At 52.3% G+C, this 17,873-nt stretch overlaps 1 protein-coding gene across 1 annotated transcript in view; it reads left to right on the top strand.

The window, feature by feature from the left end:
* The window catches only part of TNRC18 (trinucleotide repeat containing 18), a 146,926-nt gene that overhangs the window by 74,875 nt on the left and 54,178 nt on the right, over positions 1-17,873 (top strand). The window contains 9 exon segments of the mRNA XM_015423877.1: positions 2,439-2,541; positions 4,095-4,300; positions 6,828-6,974; positions 8,105-8,289; positions 10,202-10,631; positions 11,653-12,684; positions 14,531-14,706; positions 16,775-16,911; positions 17,336-17,464. Coding sequence (XP_015279363.1) covers positions 2,439-2,541; positions 4,095-4,300; positions 6,828-6,974; positions 8,105-8,289; positions 10,202-10,631; positions 11,653-12,684; positions 14,531-14,706; positions 16,775-16,911; positions 17,336-17,464 — 2,545 coding nt within the window.

Genomic DNA, 17,873 nt, shown 5'->3' with positions numbered 1-17,873 from the left:
AGAGAGAAAGGAGAGAAAGAGGGAAAGAAAGAGGGAGAGATGGAAAGAAGGAGGGAAACAGGGAAAGAAGGAGGGAAAGAAAGAAGGAAAAAAGGAGGAAAAGAAGGAAAGAAAAAGAAGGAAAGAAAAAGAAGGAAAGAAGCAGAAGGAAAGAAGGAGGGAAAGAAAGAGGGAGAGAAGGAGCAGGGGGCGGGGCTTGTTGCATGTGCCTGCCCCCTGGGCTCTTTACTGCCAGAGCTCCGCTCCTGTGCGCTCCTGTAGGAAATGACCCCCGGAACTACTAGATTTTAGTCTGGTAGAACCTTAGAGATAGAATGCTAGCATCTAGGCGGGACCCTAGAATTACAGCCCATCTCCAGATGTCAGAGATCAGTTCCCATGGAAAAAATGGATGCTCTGGAGGGTGGACTCTCTATGGCCTTGTACCCCACTGGGCCCCCTGTCCTCCCCAGACTCCGTCCCCAAATCTCTAGGAGTTTCCCAATAGGGTTGCCAGGTCTTAACTGCGTCCTTGCGGGAGGCACCAGCCTGTCTCCCAGGCTCTTCTGGCGTGCATGCTGTGATGACGTCACCCAGAAGTGACATCGTCACGTCGGGCACATCGTTCAGGGGACGCTCTAGCATTTGAGTTTTAAAACTCTATGGTAACCGTAGAGTTTTTACCCAAATGCTACAGTGTCCCCCACGCAATGTGCCCAGGTTCAAATCCCCATCCTCCTCCAAAGTTTGCTGGGAGAGCATGGGCCAGTCACATGCTTCCAGCCTAAACTAGGGTTGCTAGCCCCCCCCCCACACCGTGGGGGGCTATGGGGGCAGGGTTGCTAGATCCTGGAGATTTGGGGGTGGAGCGTGGGGAGGACAGGGACCTCAGTGGGGTACAAGACCATAGAGTTAGGGTGGACCTGTCCTACCTTGCATCCAGTGGGGGCTCGGCGGGACGACAGTGTCACCCGGAAGTGACGTCACTGCGTCGCTGACGTCAGGGTGACACTCTAGTTTTTGTGCAAAACTCTATGGGTTTCTTCCCCTTTGAAACCATAGAGTTCGCCCAAAACGTAGAGTGTCACCCCTCGACGTGCATCCAGTGGGGGCTCGGTGGGACGACAATGTCCCCCAGAAGTGATGTTACTGCGTCGCTGACGTCAGGGTGACACTCTAGTTTTTGGGCAAAACTCTATGGTTCCCCCCCCTTCAAAACCATAGAGGTTGCCCAAAACGTAGAGTGTCACCCCCCCGGCATCGGCGACACTATGACATCACTTCTGGGTGATGGGGACGTTGTGCGGCCTCGGAGGACAGGTAGAGTGAAAATGTACGAGGAAAATGGAATACCCGCATGCAAAGTGCTGAGAGCAACTCCGTCTTGGCAAAGCAGATCCATATTGCGGATGGCGGCTGAGTGGGAACTGTGGCTCATTTAAGGATGGATAGAAAAAGTCATGGCTGGAAGGAGATTTGAGCAGGGGTTTAATGCTCTTTGCTCCTAGTTTCTTAACCTCTCCCCTCCCCCCCCCCGAATTAATATCAGCAGAGCTTTTTTTGTAGAAAAAGCCCAGCAGGAACTCATTAGCATAATAGGCCACACCTAACAGCAGAAACCCATTAGCATAATAGGCCACACCCCTGACAGCACAGCTCATTGGCATATTAGGCCACACCCCCATGTTCGCAGAAGTGTGGTCATCCAGCCACACCCACCTTTTGCTTGTTATTCTGTTTACCTTGTTTGTTGTCAAAACCCAGGGCTTTTTTATAGCAGGAACTCTTTTGCATGTTAGGCCACACACCCCTAATGTAGCCAGTCCTAATGAGTTTCTGCTGTTGGGTGGGGCCTGTTATGCTAATGAGTTCCTGCTGGGTGTGGCCAACTCGGGAGCCAGCCGGAACTCTGTTCCTGTGCGTTCCTGCCCAAAAATAGCCCTGATATATCAGAATTAGGAAAGGCATGCTAGATTCAATTCCAGGAGCACGTTTAGAGACCTGCAAGATTTTTCAGGGTGCGGGGTTTCAAGAGTTCGGGCGCCCAGTGTCCCCTGCCCAAATTAAACACCCCAAATTCATCTTACCTCCCCGGCCCCTTTTTAAATCTTGTCTGCACGTCATCACTCAAGGCTCTGTTTTGTTGTGGAAACCTTATGTTTTGAGTTCAGGTTTTTGCCCTGATGGCTGAATTCCCACCCGACCCCCACCTCCAAAGGTGCCTGTATGATGGGTTGCGCAGCATGCATTGGCCAGTGCTTGTGGAGTGACTAGCAACAAGCTTGCTGCACAACTCGCCCTGCTTCCCTTTTCCCAGAGGAATTCTGGGGATTGTCGTTCCGAGAGTACCAGAAAAGAACTCGGATTCGCCTGTCGGGGAATTCTCGGTGCCCTCCCTGAATTTCTGCGAGCAACCGGCCTTGGCTGTTTGTGACAACTGTAGTTCCTTTGGACTCTAGGGCACGGGCGCTCGGACGAAGACTGCGGGGATGACCGGCCACGCCATCGGCATAGCCACCTCTTGGCCAGTTGTCTGGAACGAGACCAGGAGAAGATGCTCAGGTGACTCTTCTGGGGGGTGGGGGCTTTATTCGGAGCATCCTGAGACGTGCTTTACCCTCTAGGTGGAGGCGGAAAATGAACATCAACATCTGAGTGTTGGTAGCACGTCATTTCCCCTTGGAGAGAGGCCCCCGTCCCTTATGTGCCCAGGGAAACCTGGACCGCCACTTTAGGGTCAGGAAGCCATTTTTCTCCCAGGCCAGTTTGGCCGGGGATCCTGGAGGTTTTTGGTCATCTTCTGGGCGTGGAGATGGGGTGAGTGGAGGGGGAGGTATTTGTGAATTCCTTGCATTGTGCAGGGGGTTGGACTAGATGACCCTGGAGGTCCCTTCCAACTCTATGATTCTAACACCATCAGTGTGGAAATCCAGAGGAGGCCCATAGACATTTAGGATCTCTCCCCGACGGCCCTTGGGAGTTTCCCAGCTTCTTGCATCCCTAGATATACCATTGCATGTGGCTTTTGTATTTTCAGGGGAACCCAATCAAGGGGTGCCGTTTCTCACCTTCTGTCTTTCCCCTCTTTGGATTCAGCCCAAAGACCTTCCGATATTTATTTGCAGTATTTGCGGCCCGCCTTTCTCACTGGGACTCAAGGCAGATTACGCAAAATGACGGTCTAAAAGGAATAAGTTGTTTTGCAAACAATCATGTGTAGCTAGAGCAGCAACGGGAGAGGAGAGGATGAAAATGAACCGTACCAGGAGACCCAGAAGGCCTCTGAAATAAGCACTTGTTCACCGTTCCCTGGACATTCCACAAAAGGGTGTTTTCATAAACTGTGGCACCATGACCGAATGTCCCTGTCTAGTGTTCCGAACCGCCACACCTTAGACAGAGCGGGGGGGGGGCAGAACTCTGAGAGTTCTGATAGATCCGTACGGAAGGAGATATTAACTATGGAGGCCCAGGTAGCAGCCACTGCCAGGTCGGCCTTTTACCATCTTAGGCTGATTCGGAAGTTGGCTCCCTTCCTCGACCGCGACGACCTGGCTACAGTGATCCACGCAACGGTCACCTCGAGGCTAGACTACTGTAACGCTCTCTACATGGGGCTGCCTCTGTCGCAAATCCGGAAGCTGCAGCTAGTGCAGAATGCGGCGGCCAGGCTGTTGGTGGGTCTCCCTAGTTGGGAGCACATCTGGCCTGTGCTGAAAGCGCTGCACTGGCTGCCGATAGCGTACCGGGTTCGTTTCAAAGTGCTGGTTCTTACCTTTAAAGCCCTATATGGCCAGGGTCCGACATACCTGAGGGACCGCCTTTCCCCATATATACCCCAAAGAGCACTACAGTCTGGGGCACAACATCGCCTAGTGATTCCAGGCCCCAAGGAGGCCTGGCTTGCTGCAACCAGGGCCAGGGCCTACTCAGTGGCGGCTCCTACCTGGTGGAATGAGCTCCAAAATTGTTCCCCTCCCAGTCAGGCATGTTGCACTCATGGTTATTGTGTTTGGCATTTATTCACACCTTGCAATACTTTTTTTGGGGGGGTATCCATCCAAAAAAAATATGCCCGGCGTCTCAATCCCCTCACTTTCCCCCTTTTCCTGCAGAGAAAGCAAAGAGCTGGCCGACTTTGCTCGGATCCATCCCGCCGGCTGTGCCGCCAACGGCTTGAACTCCAACCTCATGGTGACTGGAGGGCCTCCCCTGACCGGCTCAGGGCGATGGTCGGCCGATCCTGCCGCACACTTGGCGGCCCACCCCTGGTTACCGAGGACCGGTAGCCCCTCCATGTGGCTCGCGGGCCACCCCTACGGTGAGTCAGCAGGGCGACGAGGCAGGGTGCAGGTCTCAGCTTACGTGGTCGGGCTCGAAATCCAAAGAGTTTAAGAACAGGAGGGCTGTGCTGGGATCAGGGGGGGTCACTTGTAGAGCTGCAGAACTTGAACACTTAACTGGTACCGATAAAGTCTCCATCTGACATAGCGGACATTTATGGATTTTAGTTTATTACTTCATTGGTTTGTTGTTTTATCTGCTTTGTTTATGCCGCGCTTTACTCCCCAGTGAGGACATGAAGCGGCTTACATGGTTCCCCGCCTCTCCATTTTACCCTCGCAACAATCCCGTGAGGTCAGTTAGGCAGAGAGTGTGTGACTGGCTCAGGGCCCCCCAGTGAGCTTTCTGTGGCAGAGTGGGGGATTCGAACCTGGATCTCGTAGATCCTAGTCTGACGTTCTGACCACGACACCTCACTGGCTGTAGTTTGCCTTTCTTTTTAAAGGCTTGAGGCGGATTGGTTTCATTTGTCCTCCGCGGCACCATTCCCACCACACTGCTGTCCCCCAAAAGGAGGCGGCGGGATCCCAAATTTGTCAGTCCCCAGCTGCAAATTCTGTGTGCACGGTACCCCTCCCCAACATCTGCAGAAGCTTTACGATGGCTGCGGTCACATGGAGCATTAGCCACGCTACAGAGACGGAAGATAGGCGGATTTTCCGGGCGCGATCACAGCGCCACATCTGGGAAGCGTAGAGCTCCCGTGGCGAACCCGAGGCTTCCCGCCGAAGATGCGAGGTAAAAAACTAGTACCTCCGAGGTACTAGTTTCCGGAAATCGCGGGGCAAGGGCGGGCCCTGATCGCTTTTCCGGCGTTAGGTCGTGACATCCGGCGCCCGCCCATGTCCCGTTGCTAAAAGTTTTTTTCCCCCAAGTCTCCACAGGATGCACACAAGCACCCAACAGCGCATGCGCACACTTCATTTAAAAACAAACAACACAGCCCCCTCCTCTTTTCCGTACCCTCCCCACTCCTGGCTCGGCCTGCTCGAGAGGAACTCTCTGCACCGGGCGGCAGAGGGGGAGGTGCAGGGGGGGCGTGGCGGGAGGGCGGCCCGGCTGAAGCTCCTCCTGGAGGGGACTGGATAGGAGGACACAGTTTGCATTCCTCTGCAGCCCTGGAGGGGGTTAAACCCACAGAGCCTTTTGCTAGAGAGACCGCTTCTTTGCCGCGCCGCAGGATTGTCCTGTGATCGGCACCTCCCCCCTAACCACGGGACCTGGACGGGACCTCTACGGGACGTCTGATCGCGCAACCGCGCGTTATTTTGCTCCGGGGCAAACAGCCACGCTTCCCCCCTCCATTTTCCTGCCCGTGTGACCGGGGCCGATCTCAGGTTTCATTCCCATCTCTTAAAATGTGTGAAAAGCGTTGTGAAGTCACACCTGATTTATGATAATCCCATTTTTGAAGGCAAGAGATGAACAGAGGTGGTTTGCCATAGCCTGCCTCTGCAGAGCAGCCGTGGACTTCCTTGGTGGTCTCCCATCCAAATACTAACCACGGTCGACCCAGCTTAGCTTCTGAGATCTGAGAATATCAGGCTAGCTTGGGCTATCCAGGTCAGACCAAAATAACAACAACAACAACAATAATAACAGTTGTCAGTTCTCATGGTTGTAGGACAGTAATGTCCCAGAAACGTATGGAAGATTTACGGTTGCATTGAAACCGTGGGGCGCTTTCACACACACTAAACAATGCACTTTCTTTTTTAAAAAAAAATTATTAACTTTTTAATTTCAACTTTACAATTCTTCAAAACAGACTTAACATACATAATTTTGCTTTATTTGATTTCCCCCCAATATTATATATTCGTACGATATAATATTCGTTACACTTTGTAACCAACTAAAATAAATCATGTTGTGATAAAGGGGATTATTTGGAATAATATCTTTTTCTATCATAAAACTTATAACGGGGTACCAAACTGCTACTATTTTCTTATTATAGCTTAAAGGAGATGCATTTGTTAAAGTAAGAGACATTTTCTTTAAAATAAAATAACCCCAGATTCGGTTGTACAACTGTGATATTGTCGGGGGATTTTTCTCTATTTTGAGACTATAAGTGAATAACACACTTTCAATCCACTTTGCAACTGGATTTTACTGCGTTAAATGGCAAAATCCATTTGCAAACAGTCGCTGAAGTGGATCGAAACGGCATTATTTAGCACGTGTGAAAGCATCCCATGTCTTTTCTCTGCCCGGCTCGTTGGAAGCATTACAGCCCCTTTTTAAGGTGGTCCAATTTAAAAAGTCTGCTCAGGCATCTCCAGAGCATTGCGGGTGTCTTTGCTCCACTCACGCCAACAACAGACATGTTAGATGAACCTGGCTCGGATGACAGAATCATCATGCATCCAGTTTACTATGCAGAGTGGGTGGACTGGTTGTCGCAAAGGGAGTTGCGTTATCTGGTCCCCGATGCATGCAAGCAGTTATTTTTCCTCCCGTACCGTCCCTGATCTAATGAGCGTCTCCCCCCACTTCAGGCCTGGGACACCCCTCCTTGCACCAAGGCATGGCTCCAGGATTCCCCCCTAGCATGGGGGCAGCGCTCCCTTCCGCCTATCAGTTTGCCCGGGATCCCCAGTCCGGGCAGCTTGTCGTGATCCCCAGCGAGCACCTGCCGCACTTTGGTGAGTATCGAGACAAAATGGGTTGCTCGAAAGGATCTTTCCCCAAATCTGACTCTAGATCAGCCTGCGCTCCTGGACTCCCGGGAGTCAGAGTGTATGCAAAGGGTGTCCTTCTCTTGGGAAGGATTGTTCCAAATGTGCCTGCTGGGAAGGGGGGATAGTTTATCTAAACGCATCCTTGAAAGGGATAAGAAAGCTATTTTTTTTTCCTACGAGGGAAGCATTCATGATGACATTTCCATGTCACGAACAATTATGTAGATTGACAGAAAGGCAGGTGGGTCAGGTATCTTGATACAAGTGCATTTGTGTTCTGTGATTGTGCCATAGCTAGGAAATCAGTGCTCGGTTGACAATTCGGCATCCCCTTGACCGTTGCAGTTTTCTTCAACAATAACAACCAAAACCGACTTTCTAGCCCTTGGGATAGCAGGAGTAAGCCTTGAAGGACCTGCTGAAATCCCAGGGCCTCCAGCCGACAGGAAGCAAGGCTTTTATGCTCATTAGCACCACCCTCGTAAATTAGGCAAAGGCCCCCCCCGAAATCTGCCCCCCCAAATTGTATAATTTTGCAAGTTACCTTGTTCATCCTGTGGGAAAGAATATGTATGGCCTCAGTGTGGAATTTGTTTTGGATGCAGATAGGGTGGCCAGGTCCCCCCGCCACCGGGGTGGGGGGATTTGGGGGGTGTTATGGGGGTGGGCAGGACATCACGTATGACATCCCCAACACAGTGACATCACCGGAAATGAAATCATCATGTCGGTGACACCATGCACGAGGCTCTGGTTTTTGGACAACAACTCTATGGTTTTTTGGCTTCAAAACCATAGAGTTTGCCCAAAAACTTGGGTGTCGCCGTACAATGACATCACTTCCAGTCGACGTCATCATGCTGGGGATGTCGTGTGACGACGTCCCTGTTTGGAGGTGGAGTTTCCTTTGCTAGTCAACTAGCCAGTGGGAGATCAGAGCCCCCCAAAGCGGGGAAACCCCCGCTGTGACCTGGGGGCTGGCAACCCTAGATAGAGACTGCCTTATGCATGACCAGGCTTGTATACCTACACATTGGAGAAGTGTTTGAAGCAATGCCGTTGTGATCTCCTGCGTGTCTGTCTCTTAACTACAGCGGAGCTGATGGATCGGGCGCCACCACTCTGGCCCGCCATGTACCCCTCGGCCCGGAACTCCCTACAACACGCCCACCAGCTCCAGCTGTTGTCCCACCAGCAGCTGCTCCGCCAGCATGAACTGTACCTCCTTCAGCAGCAGGCTGCTCATGCCATGGAACTGCACAGGAGCGCCCAGCTGGTGGTAGGTGTTGGAGGAGCCTTTCAAGTGAAGTCATCTTAAAGCCTCAGGCAGCCGACTGATCGGCGGGGCAGCTATCGGGTTTGCAAGCTTGCATGTTTTTGTGGCTTCTGCAGTAACGTTCTCAAAACCAGGTTTAAGAGGGTTGAGTTGAAGGATCAGGGGCATAGCCAGGATTTTTTCAGTTGGGGGCATTTAAAGAAGTCAGGGGGGATGGGGCAGGCGGGGAGGGAGCCACACCGGCACCGACACTGCCGCCGCCATGGCAGCCACCACCGCAGTTCACAACACAGACAAAAACCAGGAGACGGGGTGCTGGCTTGACCCCCCCCTGCTGCCACCACTTTGCTTCTTTCCCGTGCCCCATCTAGTGGCGTCCCGTCAGCAGTGCGGGAATGGAGGGTGGGGCTGGCCGGTGAGGTCGCGGGATGAGGGCAGGGGCGGGCCTCCAGCAGGCCGGCTCGGTGAGGGTGATGGCGTCGTGTGGCTGCACACCACGGCACCAAAAAAGAAGGATTTTTCGGGGGACCTGGGCTGGATGGGAAGTAGCAGGGCCTTGGTGGCAAGTTGGGGGGCCAGGCCCCGAGAGGCCCCGCTGTGGCTATGGGCCTGTGAAGAATTCATCTGGTGCAGAGTTATCCACCGGCTTGGCAGCCAGACGTGGCCCTTCTGAGCCCTGCTGTGGCACCCGCCCCATGTTTCAGGGATGTGGGCGAGGAGGCCTGTGACTGGTAGGGCTTGTGGTTGGGAGGTGGTTCCCACCTGGAAGCAACCACTGCCAGAGGAACACAAGGGTACAAGCCTCCCTGTGTAGGCCTCACGTGGGGGATGGGAGTCACCGTGGCCGTTTTGGTGGCTGGTTGTGGCGAATGTGCCCTGACCTGGACGGCCCAGGCTGGCCTGATTTCTTCAGGTCTTGGAAGCTAAGGAGGGTCAGCCCTGGTTCGTGCTTGGATGGGAGACCACCGAGGAAGTCCAGGGTTGCCGTGCCGAGGCAGACCATGGCCAATAACCTCTGTTCGTCTCTTGCCTTAAAAATCCTACAGGGGTCACCCTAAGTCGGCTGTGACGTGATGGCCCTTCCCCACCCCCACCCAATTGCAATCACGGCTCTCTGTGAGCCGGAGTCCCCAATATTTTTGAGCCTTTGGCATTCTGACACAGCGTGGTGGGCGCAGCCACAAAACGGCTGCCACCGCTGACCTTCAGTCACACAGTGAAGATCCTTGTGCTGTGCTGGCCGTTGCTGCTGAAGCAACATTTTTTAAAAATCTGCGCAGCCAATCAGAAGCCTTGCTGGAGAAGAGCCCCACCTGGTCCCGCCCACTTTCTAAAACCACTTGGTGGGTGCTAGGAAAGGTGTCATCAGGCACGTTGGTGCCCACAGCCACCCTGTTGGGAACCCCACCCAGTCCTACGTCTGGCAGCGGCCAGTCCGGTACCTCTGGAATGCCCTCTAGCAGGGCACGAAACTGCAGTCCTCCCTCTGTTCGTTTGCACATCCTTTCCACAAGTATATCAGTCGACGTGATTTTACTTAGAAAGGTGTCAGAAGAGATTCTGGACTCTCTCGGAGGTGCAAATCCTGCCACCTTCTTTAAGCCCAGATTCCAGAGAGCCAGCTTTTCACATCTGGGTTCTTTCCAAGTCTGTCTAGACACGTTTGGGTCACTGCTAATAAATCCTGAAGTAAACCCTGAGCCTTCTGCCCTTGAAGATTGCCTAGCGAGAAGATTTCTGGAGAATAATTTATTGGGTTATCGATAACTTGCATACCCAGGATGGACAACGAGGGGCGGGTGCAATCCTGCAGTGAGCTAAGCGCACCTGGTCCCATCGGTAGGTTAAGCGCATGTATGGGGCTACATTCCATAGATCACCACTCCCATTGCTTCCTCCTTCTCCCTTTTCTCAGCAGGAGAGGCTAAAAGCTAGTGAACAGCGGGTGGAGATGGAAGAGAAAGTCTCGAAACGGAGCCTGGACAGCGGCAAAGCGGGCTTCTCCTCCTCCGGCCCAGGCCTCTTACCCCGGAAGCCTCCGGTCCTGTCCCACAGCACTTCCGCGTCATACAGCAAGGCTGTGAGTCCCCCTCCCCTGTCTCCCAGGGCTTCACCTGTGTCTGGGCTCAAAGCCGAGGTTATCCAAAAGATGGAAGAGCCGCCTACGCAGCCCGCCTTCTCCTATCCTGCTACTCCCATCTCCCATCCTTCTAGTCCGCCCCCTGCTTCTCCGCCCCCTGCCCCTGCCATCCCCACAAAAGAGGAGGAAGAGCCTGAGAGCTTAGAGAAGAAAGAAATGGAGCGGGAGAAAGAGACTGCCAGTCCCTACCAGGCTTTGTACCCAGGTAAGCGAGCCAGGCCAAGTCCCCTTGCATTTTATCCCTGTGTTCCTTTTTCTCTCTCCTGCTTTCCCCCCCTTTTCTCTTTCCTGCCTGCCTGTCTTCCTCCCCCTCCTCCCCAGATTGTATAGCCCCACCCCCTCTGGTGAAATACACAGCACTTAAGCTGTTTTCAGACACGGCGATCAACCGTGGTTTGTTTAAGCCATTGTGCTAACCCCCCGGTTAGTCTACCGGATGAATGTGACAAATTGTGGATTGTGCACGAACCCTGGGCTGCCTGCTTCTCACCTTCTCTCCACCTCCACCAGGGAGGATGGCAATCCTGTGCTGCTGTCTCTGGCCAGGTAACTTCCAGGGACAGGGCTGCTTGACAAATTGTGGTTTGTGAAGCCTGACCTAGCAACAAACCGCACTTAGTACTGGCCGCGGTTAACAATCCAGCTACAAATCCCAGTTTGAAATCCTGGGGTGATGCCATAATGCATTGGGCATATCGTGCACTAGAATAAATCCCTGTTTTTAGGACATTGGGTGTCGTGCCTCTCCTTTTAAAAAATTGGTCTTTTAACACTTTCTCAGAGAGACAGTTTGGTTCAGCCACTGGCCTGCTGGACTGGGGATGGGGAAACGGAGGTCGAACATTGGGTCAGTTAGTGTCCTTTAGCCTAAACTCTAACTTACAGATTCATTGGAGGGTTAAAAGTAGCGAGCAGAAAACCATGGATGCTGCTTCACACTTTCAGGAATTTGGATTACAAGAATGGGGGCTTTCACACATGTTGAATCATGTACTTTCTCAATGCACTTTAGTGATCATCTGCAGGCAGATTTTGCCATTTCACACAGCAAAATCCATTTGCAAAGTGCATTGAAAATGGATTGAAAGTGCGTTGTTTGGCATGTGTGAAAGCACCCGGATGCCTGTTACTAATAATGCAATTTTAATAACAATTGTTTTGAAGGTTATTTTCACAAACTTGAGGGATAGAGACTTATTTGTTGCTGATTTGTGTGATGCGATTAGGAAACCCACCTAGGGGTGAAGGAGAGACGCCTTATCGTGGATCCCTGTTCATCACACCAGCCGTTCCTTCTCTTGCAGAGGTTCCCTCAGGATATCCGTTCCAATCGCTGCCCGCCTCCTTCAGAAGACACTACCCATACCTCCTCCAGCCAACCGCGGCGTCGGAGGCAGATGGCTTGGCCCCTGACGTCCCACTGCCGGCCGGGGATTCTGAGCGCATGCCCCTTTCTCCTGAGGTCAAGCCCATCCACCTCTCCCCGTCCAAAATCGTCCAACCCATCCAGGCTGTGGAGGAAGAGGAGTCTTTGGAAGAACGGGTGAAGACCGAGGTTGAGATGGATGAGATCCAAGAGGGCGACCTCTGCGACCAGGACATGGACTCTATGAACATGGCAACATCTGTCACCCTCCCCGTTCAGGACGTGAATGCTTGCGGCCTTCTGTTGCACCACCGCAAAGCCTTGAGCAGTGCGGAAGATGAAGAAGAACCTCTTCAGGACTGCCAACCCGCGTATGAAGTGATGGCATGCTCTGCAGAACTGGGAACCCATGGAGATGCTGCCGTCGACACAGAACCTTGTCCGGTCCACCTGAGCTATGACGGGGGGTTGTTATCTAAGGACAATGAACCGCCCAGGATGGGCCTCACGCCTCCACCGGAAGAAGCTTCTCTAGCGACGGAACTGCCTCACGTCAACTCTCCCCAGGAAAGAGAATTTCCCAGCATTCCTCAGGAAGAGGGAGAGCCACCCTTGGAAACTCCCACCTATGGGAATGAGGACATATCCTGCCCGGTGCCTCCTATGGACATCCAACCAGATGACCCGCTGGCCGGCATGAACGCCTTAGCGGCCGCTGCCGAGCTCCCTCAGGCATGTCTGCTGCAGACGAGCGACGATGTCGTGCAAGCGGCAGTGGTGAACCTGGAGGTCTCCTCGAGCCTGTCGCCGGAGCACACTTTTTTGCAAGGGATCACGCTGCTGAGTGAAATTGCCGAGTTGGAGCTGGAGAAAAGAAGGCAAGAGAGTGAAGGTGAGCTGCGAGTTCGGGGCTGCGTTTCCCGTGCCCTGGAGACCTGGCTAGCACACCACAAAACCTATTTCGAAGTACTCATGTATCGGATTGGGCCCGTGAAGGCTTGATGGATGGATGAGAGGCAAGGGCTGAGTCAGTCTGCGGAGACAGGCTGTGTTTTGCTCATTCGCTTCCTCTCCTGTGTCTTCTTCCGGGTGGATTTGTGTCTATTTATTATACCTGTAATCTGCTGTGCCTTTAGAAAACTCAGAAAGCAGGTTACGTGGTCTCCCCTGTGGGGTCCCTGGCCAACTACGGCTTAGACCATACCGTGATACTACTTTGGTGGCTGTTTGCCACAGAGATCAGCTAGATTCAGGGCGGACAAAAGGAAATAACAGCGAGTGCTTAAAACTCTTAAAGCAGAGGCCTGGCGAAATCATTGGGTAGGGAATGCTACTACTGGTGAGTAGGGAGTTGAGTGGTGTGGCGAGGTCACGTAGTGTCTGAGAGGATTCCTTTTTAGCAAAGGGAAAGGAGTAGAACATAAGAAGAGCCCTGCTGGATCAGACCAATGGGCCATCTAGTCCAGTATCTCGTCTTGTACACTCGCCAAGCAATTGATATGGAGGGCCAACAACAGGGCGTAGAGGCCAAGGTCTTCCCCTGATGAGACCGTAAGAAGAGCCCTACTGGATCAGACCAGGGGTCCATCTAGTCCAGTATCTCATCTTGTACACTCGCCAAGCAATTAATATGGAGGGCCAACAACAGGGCGTAGAGGCCAAGGTCTTCCCCTGATAAGACCGTAAGAAGAGCCCTGCTGGATCAGACCAATGGGCCTTCTAGTCCACTATCTCGTCTTGTACAGTCGCCAAGCAATTAATATGGAGGGCCAACAACGGGGCGTAGAGGCCAAGGTCTTCCCCTGATAAGACCGTAAGAAGAGCCCTGCTGGATCAGACCAGTGGTCCATCTAGTCCAGCATACAGTCTCACAGAGTGGCCAACCAGGTCCCCTAGAAGGCCAATGACAGGGCGTAGAGGCCGAGGCCTTCCCCTGATGTTGACTCCTGGCACTGGGATTCAAAGGTTTACTGGATGCGAACATGGAGGTTCTCTTTCATCCCCATGGCTAGTAGCCACTGATTGACCTATCCTCCGTGAATCTGTGTAATCCCCTTTTAAAGCCGTCTACGCCTGTGACCATCACTACATTCTCTGGCAGCGAATTCCACATTTTAACCACTTTCTGTGTAAAGTACATACATTTACATACATTTATTAAGAACAGTCATAAGACCAGCACAATAAACTGAAGAAGTAGTACACAGAGTCTACAACATAGGATCCTTACATCCATAATTTCTAAAATGTCAAACCAGTCAATTCCATCATCAATGGCTCAAGTTACAGTACATTCTGTGTTTTTTAATTACCAAGTAACAATATTTAGCAACATTGCGTGAGACAGAATCATAATTATCGGCCAGTAAGAACGTCATCAAGAATTCCTCGGCATATGTAAGGTAGTTAGCCAAGGGTTTAAACCGTGAGAGAAGGGGTATCAACAGCTGCTGTCTCTCTACGTCATACATAGGACAATGGAGTAAAATATGGGCGGCCGACTCCATTCTGTGTAAAGTAGTATTTCCTTATGTCCGTCCTGAATCTACTGACCATCAGCTTCCTGTTGCGCGACTGGGTGTGATGTCACTTCTTGTCACACGCTTACAATTTGCAGGGTCCCGTTCTGCTGCCTGCGTATGGAATGTTATAGGTAGCTCCAGAATGGATACATGTCTCCTCGGCCCTTTGCCGAGGCTTACCCGTCCTTGTCCGAGTGACCAGTTTTGTCTCTTCAGCAGACTTAGAGAGCTTCCCAGTCCGGCCCACCTTGGAGAGCCTGTTGGCTGCCAGCACTCAAATGCTGATGGAGGTCCTCTCAGACCCCTTCATGGACAGCCTGAAGAACATCCGCCTCCCTCGAGAGCTGAACCCCAACAAAAAGTACAGCTGGATGCAGAAGAAAGATGAACCCGTGAGTAGTCCTTCAGCACTGGCTTTATAAAAGAGGGAAGGTGGATATGGGGCAGGGGGGAAATGTGCTGGGATTGTGAATGGAAGAAGCAAACTATAATAAATAAGAAAAATCAGCAAATTCTGTCCATATCTTACCTAGAATCAAGTCATTTCCTGCAGGAACGCACAGGAGCGGAGCTCTGGCAGTAAAGAGCCCAGGGGGCGGGCACATGCAACAAGCCCCACCCCCTGCTCCCAGCAGCCCTCAGAGCAAGAAGCAGCCAGGTAAGCTGCAGAGCCCCCCCCCTGCCCTCCCCGGTCCAAGACAGTCCAGTGGCACCTTTAAGACCAATTTTTATTCAGGTACAAGCTCTCCCTCCTCTGCGAGGACATATCTGCATGTCCCCCCCCCAATAGCTAGCAATCCAAAACAGTCCAGTGGAGCCTGAGCGGTGGGTGTTGCCTTCTGACGCACTTCCGGTGATGTCAGGGGGTGTGGCATATGCAAATAGGTTATGCTAATGAGTTATGCTAATGAGCTCCTGCACCTCTTTTTCTACGAAATGACCCCTGGTCACGGGGATGGAATTTTCTGACTTATCTTCGGGAAACATGGCCACACAGCTTAATGCTACTGGTGTGTCTTGCTCCGTGCTGTCTGTTCTCAGCGTTAGAAGCTATCGGAGGCCTAAAGCAAAAGAACTTTTACTCCTTTTACAGGAGAAGTCAGGGTTTCAAATTTATTGTTACGGCCAATTGACCAAGCAGTGCAGTAAAACAATACAATAATAAACAAGTACAATCACCAACACTCAGAAGTCAGGGTTTGAACTTGGGATCTTATAGATGCAAAGTGAGCATTCTCTACATGGGGTGATGGGACTCCCTACAAGTCAGAACTCGTTGCAGATTCAGTACGAGCAAAAGATCGTTTTGAAAGAAACGATTGAACCTGGTTGCATTTCTTTCGAAAATGTCTTTGTCTTGCTTTTTCAACCAGAGGCAGACAACAAAATCAAATTTCCTTAAAACGACATTCCAGTAAAAGCGACCGAGTTGGTCGAAATATTAAAGGAAGCGTTATAGTCAGTGAAAAAAACCCTCAGGCAATGGGAATAGTCAAAACAGGCGTCAGCCCAGAAGAATAAAAATGAATAATAATAAATAATCTAGGATAAAAATAAATAATCTAGATTTATTTTTACACAGGTTCTACCCCACCCCAAAAAACCCCCATATATGCAAACAGATCTATTATGGAACAGAAGCATATCACCCCCAGACCCTGTTAAATAAAAACATTCTAACCCTGTGTCAAAAACTCTGAAGCTAGGGTTTGCCAGGTCTTACCTGGCTATTAGGGAGCTGCGGTGGCTCAAGTGGTTAAGACGCTGAACTGCAGGCTGTGGAAGGTCGGTAGTTCAGCAGTTCGAGACCCGAGTGTGCTGCATGACGGAGTGAGCTCCCATCTCTAGCCCCAGCTCCTGCCAACCTAGCAGTTCGAAAGCAAGAGATTGCAAGGAGATAAATAGGTACCGCTTCGGTGGGAAGGTAACAGCGTTCCGTGCGCCTTGGTGTTTAGTCACGCCGGCCACATGACCACGGAAACATCTTCGTACAGCGCTGGCCCTTCGGCTTTGAAACGGAGATGAACACTGCAAACCTAGAGTCGGACTCGACTGGCTTTCGAGCAAGGGAACCTTTACCTTAGCTGGCTATTGGCAGGGGGGCTCCAGCCTGGGTTCCTGGTGTGCGTGCACTTTGTGCACACTGTGATGACCTCACCTCTAACTGACGCCATCGCGCCGGGCAGGTCATGCAGGGGACAACAAAATCAATGGTCACCATAGAGGTTTTAGCCAAATGCTAGAGCATCCCCCATGTGACGTGCTTGATGGGGCCATCCGGGGGCGGGGCTTCCCCATCCGCCAGAGGGCTGGCGGTGGATTGGGACCCCCAAAAGCAGGGGAACCCCTGCCCCCGTCGTGTGGATGGCAACCCTATCAGGTGCATTCTTGTATGTTTCTGACCTTTTTGCCTTCCTTTGCCCCCAAATCCTTGCTGGCCGGCTCCCCCCTTCATCTTAGATGTACTCCATCAAGTCGGCTATTGAGAACATGGATGCCATGGAGCTGGACTACAGAATGCGGTTGGCTGAGCTGCAGAGGCGGTACAAGGAAAAGCAGCGAGAACTGGTGAAGCTGCAGCGTCGGAGAGACTCAGAGTAAGTCGCCGCAGACCCCCTTTTCTTGACTGTCTGGCTGGGCACCCACGACCTGCCCTTCATAGACTTGCACCATCTCGGCCTTCCTGGTCCCTCTCGTGGTACATGAATGTGCTGAAATGAAGCATTGAGGAGGAACAGGCAATTCCCCTACGGTTTGTGGATATGAGCCATGCTAGCCATGTTTGAGGACCGCGTGGGCGCTACGCTGTTAGCTTTCCTGGAGGATTTGGAATTTTTTTGCACCGGTCAGCGTAGTGGTTTGGCGATAGATGGAGGCTCACGACTCGGGCCTTTTGGTTTTGTTCGGTCCTAGGTTTGGGTTTTTCCGCGGCTTCCCCCCCCCTCCCCCCAGCCCGTTGCTTTATTTTTGCATTTTAGTTTTGCTTTTGGTTTAACAGTCAAGCGTGTGGTTTTTTTTAAGGGAAAAGCATGACGAGAAAAGTAGAAGCTTGGGAAGACGAGGCCCAGGAAGGCCCAGGAAGAGGAAGCACGGATCCATTGCTCTGTCGCCCCCTAAGGAGAGAGGGAAGAGTGACGGCAGGAGTGGAAAGTAAGGCTGGATGGTGGGGGAAGCGGGGTGTAGTAGGGTCACCGTCCCGGGCTGGCGGGGTGGGACATGGCAGCTCTCATTCGGTGTGATGTCCAGTTGGCAGCGGCCTGCATGTTGTGTGCAAGGTTTTTTTAGGGTGTGGTGCCACGGCTAGCCTGCACAGTGGATGGTGCGCGAGGACAAAGAATATCCCATGTAGCGGGATTAGGATTGCCAAGTGTGAATTCAGCCGCAGCGGGGGACTCCCAGCTGGCGGCTGGAGCGCGCGCCGCATCCACGTTGCCCGGAAGTGACGCGGGCACGCCGGGCACGCTGGGGTAGGGCCACGACCATCTGAGGGAAAACCATAGAGTTTTCCCTTGGATGACCGTGGCCCCGCCCCCAGCGTGCCCAGCGTGCCCGCGTCACT

Source organism: Gekko japonicus, unplaced genomic scaffold, assembly GCF_001447785.1.
Source record: "Gekko japonicus isolate JY-2015 unplaced genomic scaffold, Gekko_japonicus_V1.1 scaffold2219, whole genome shotgun sequence".
NCBI lineage: Eukaryota > Metazoa > Chordata > Lepidosauria > Squamata > Gekkonidae > Gekko > Gekko japonicus.
Note: the sequence above shows the minus strand (reverse complement) of the source record. Positions and strands in the feature narration are given on the sequence as shown.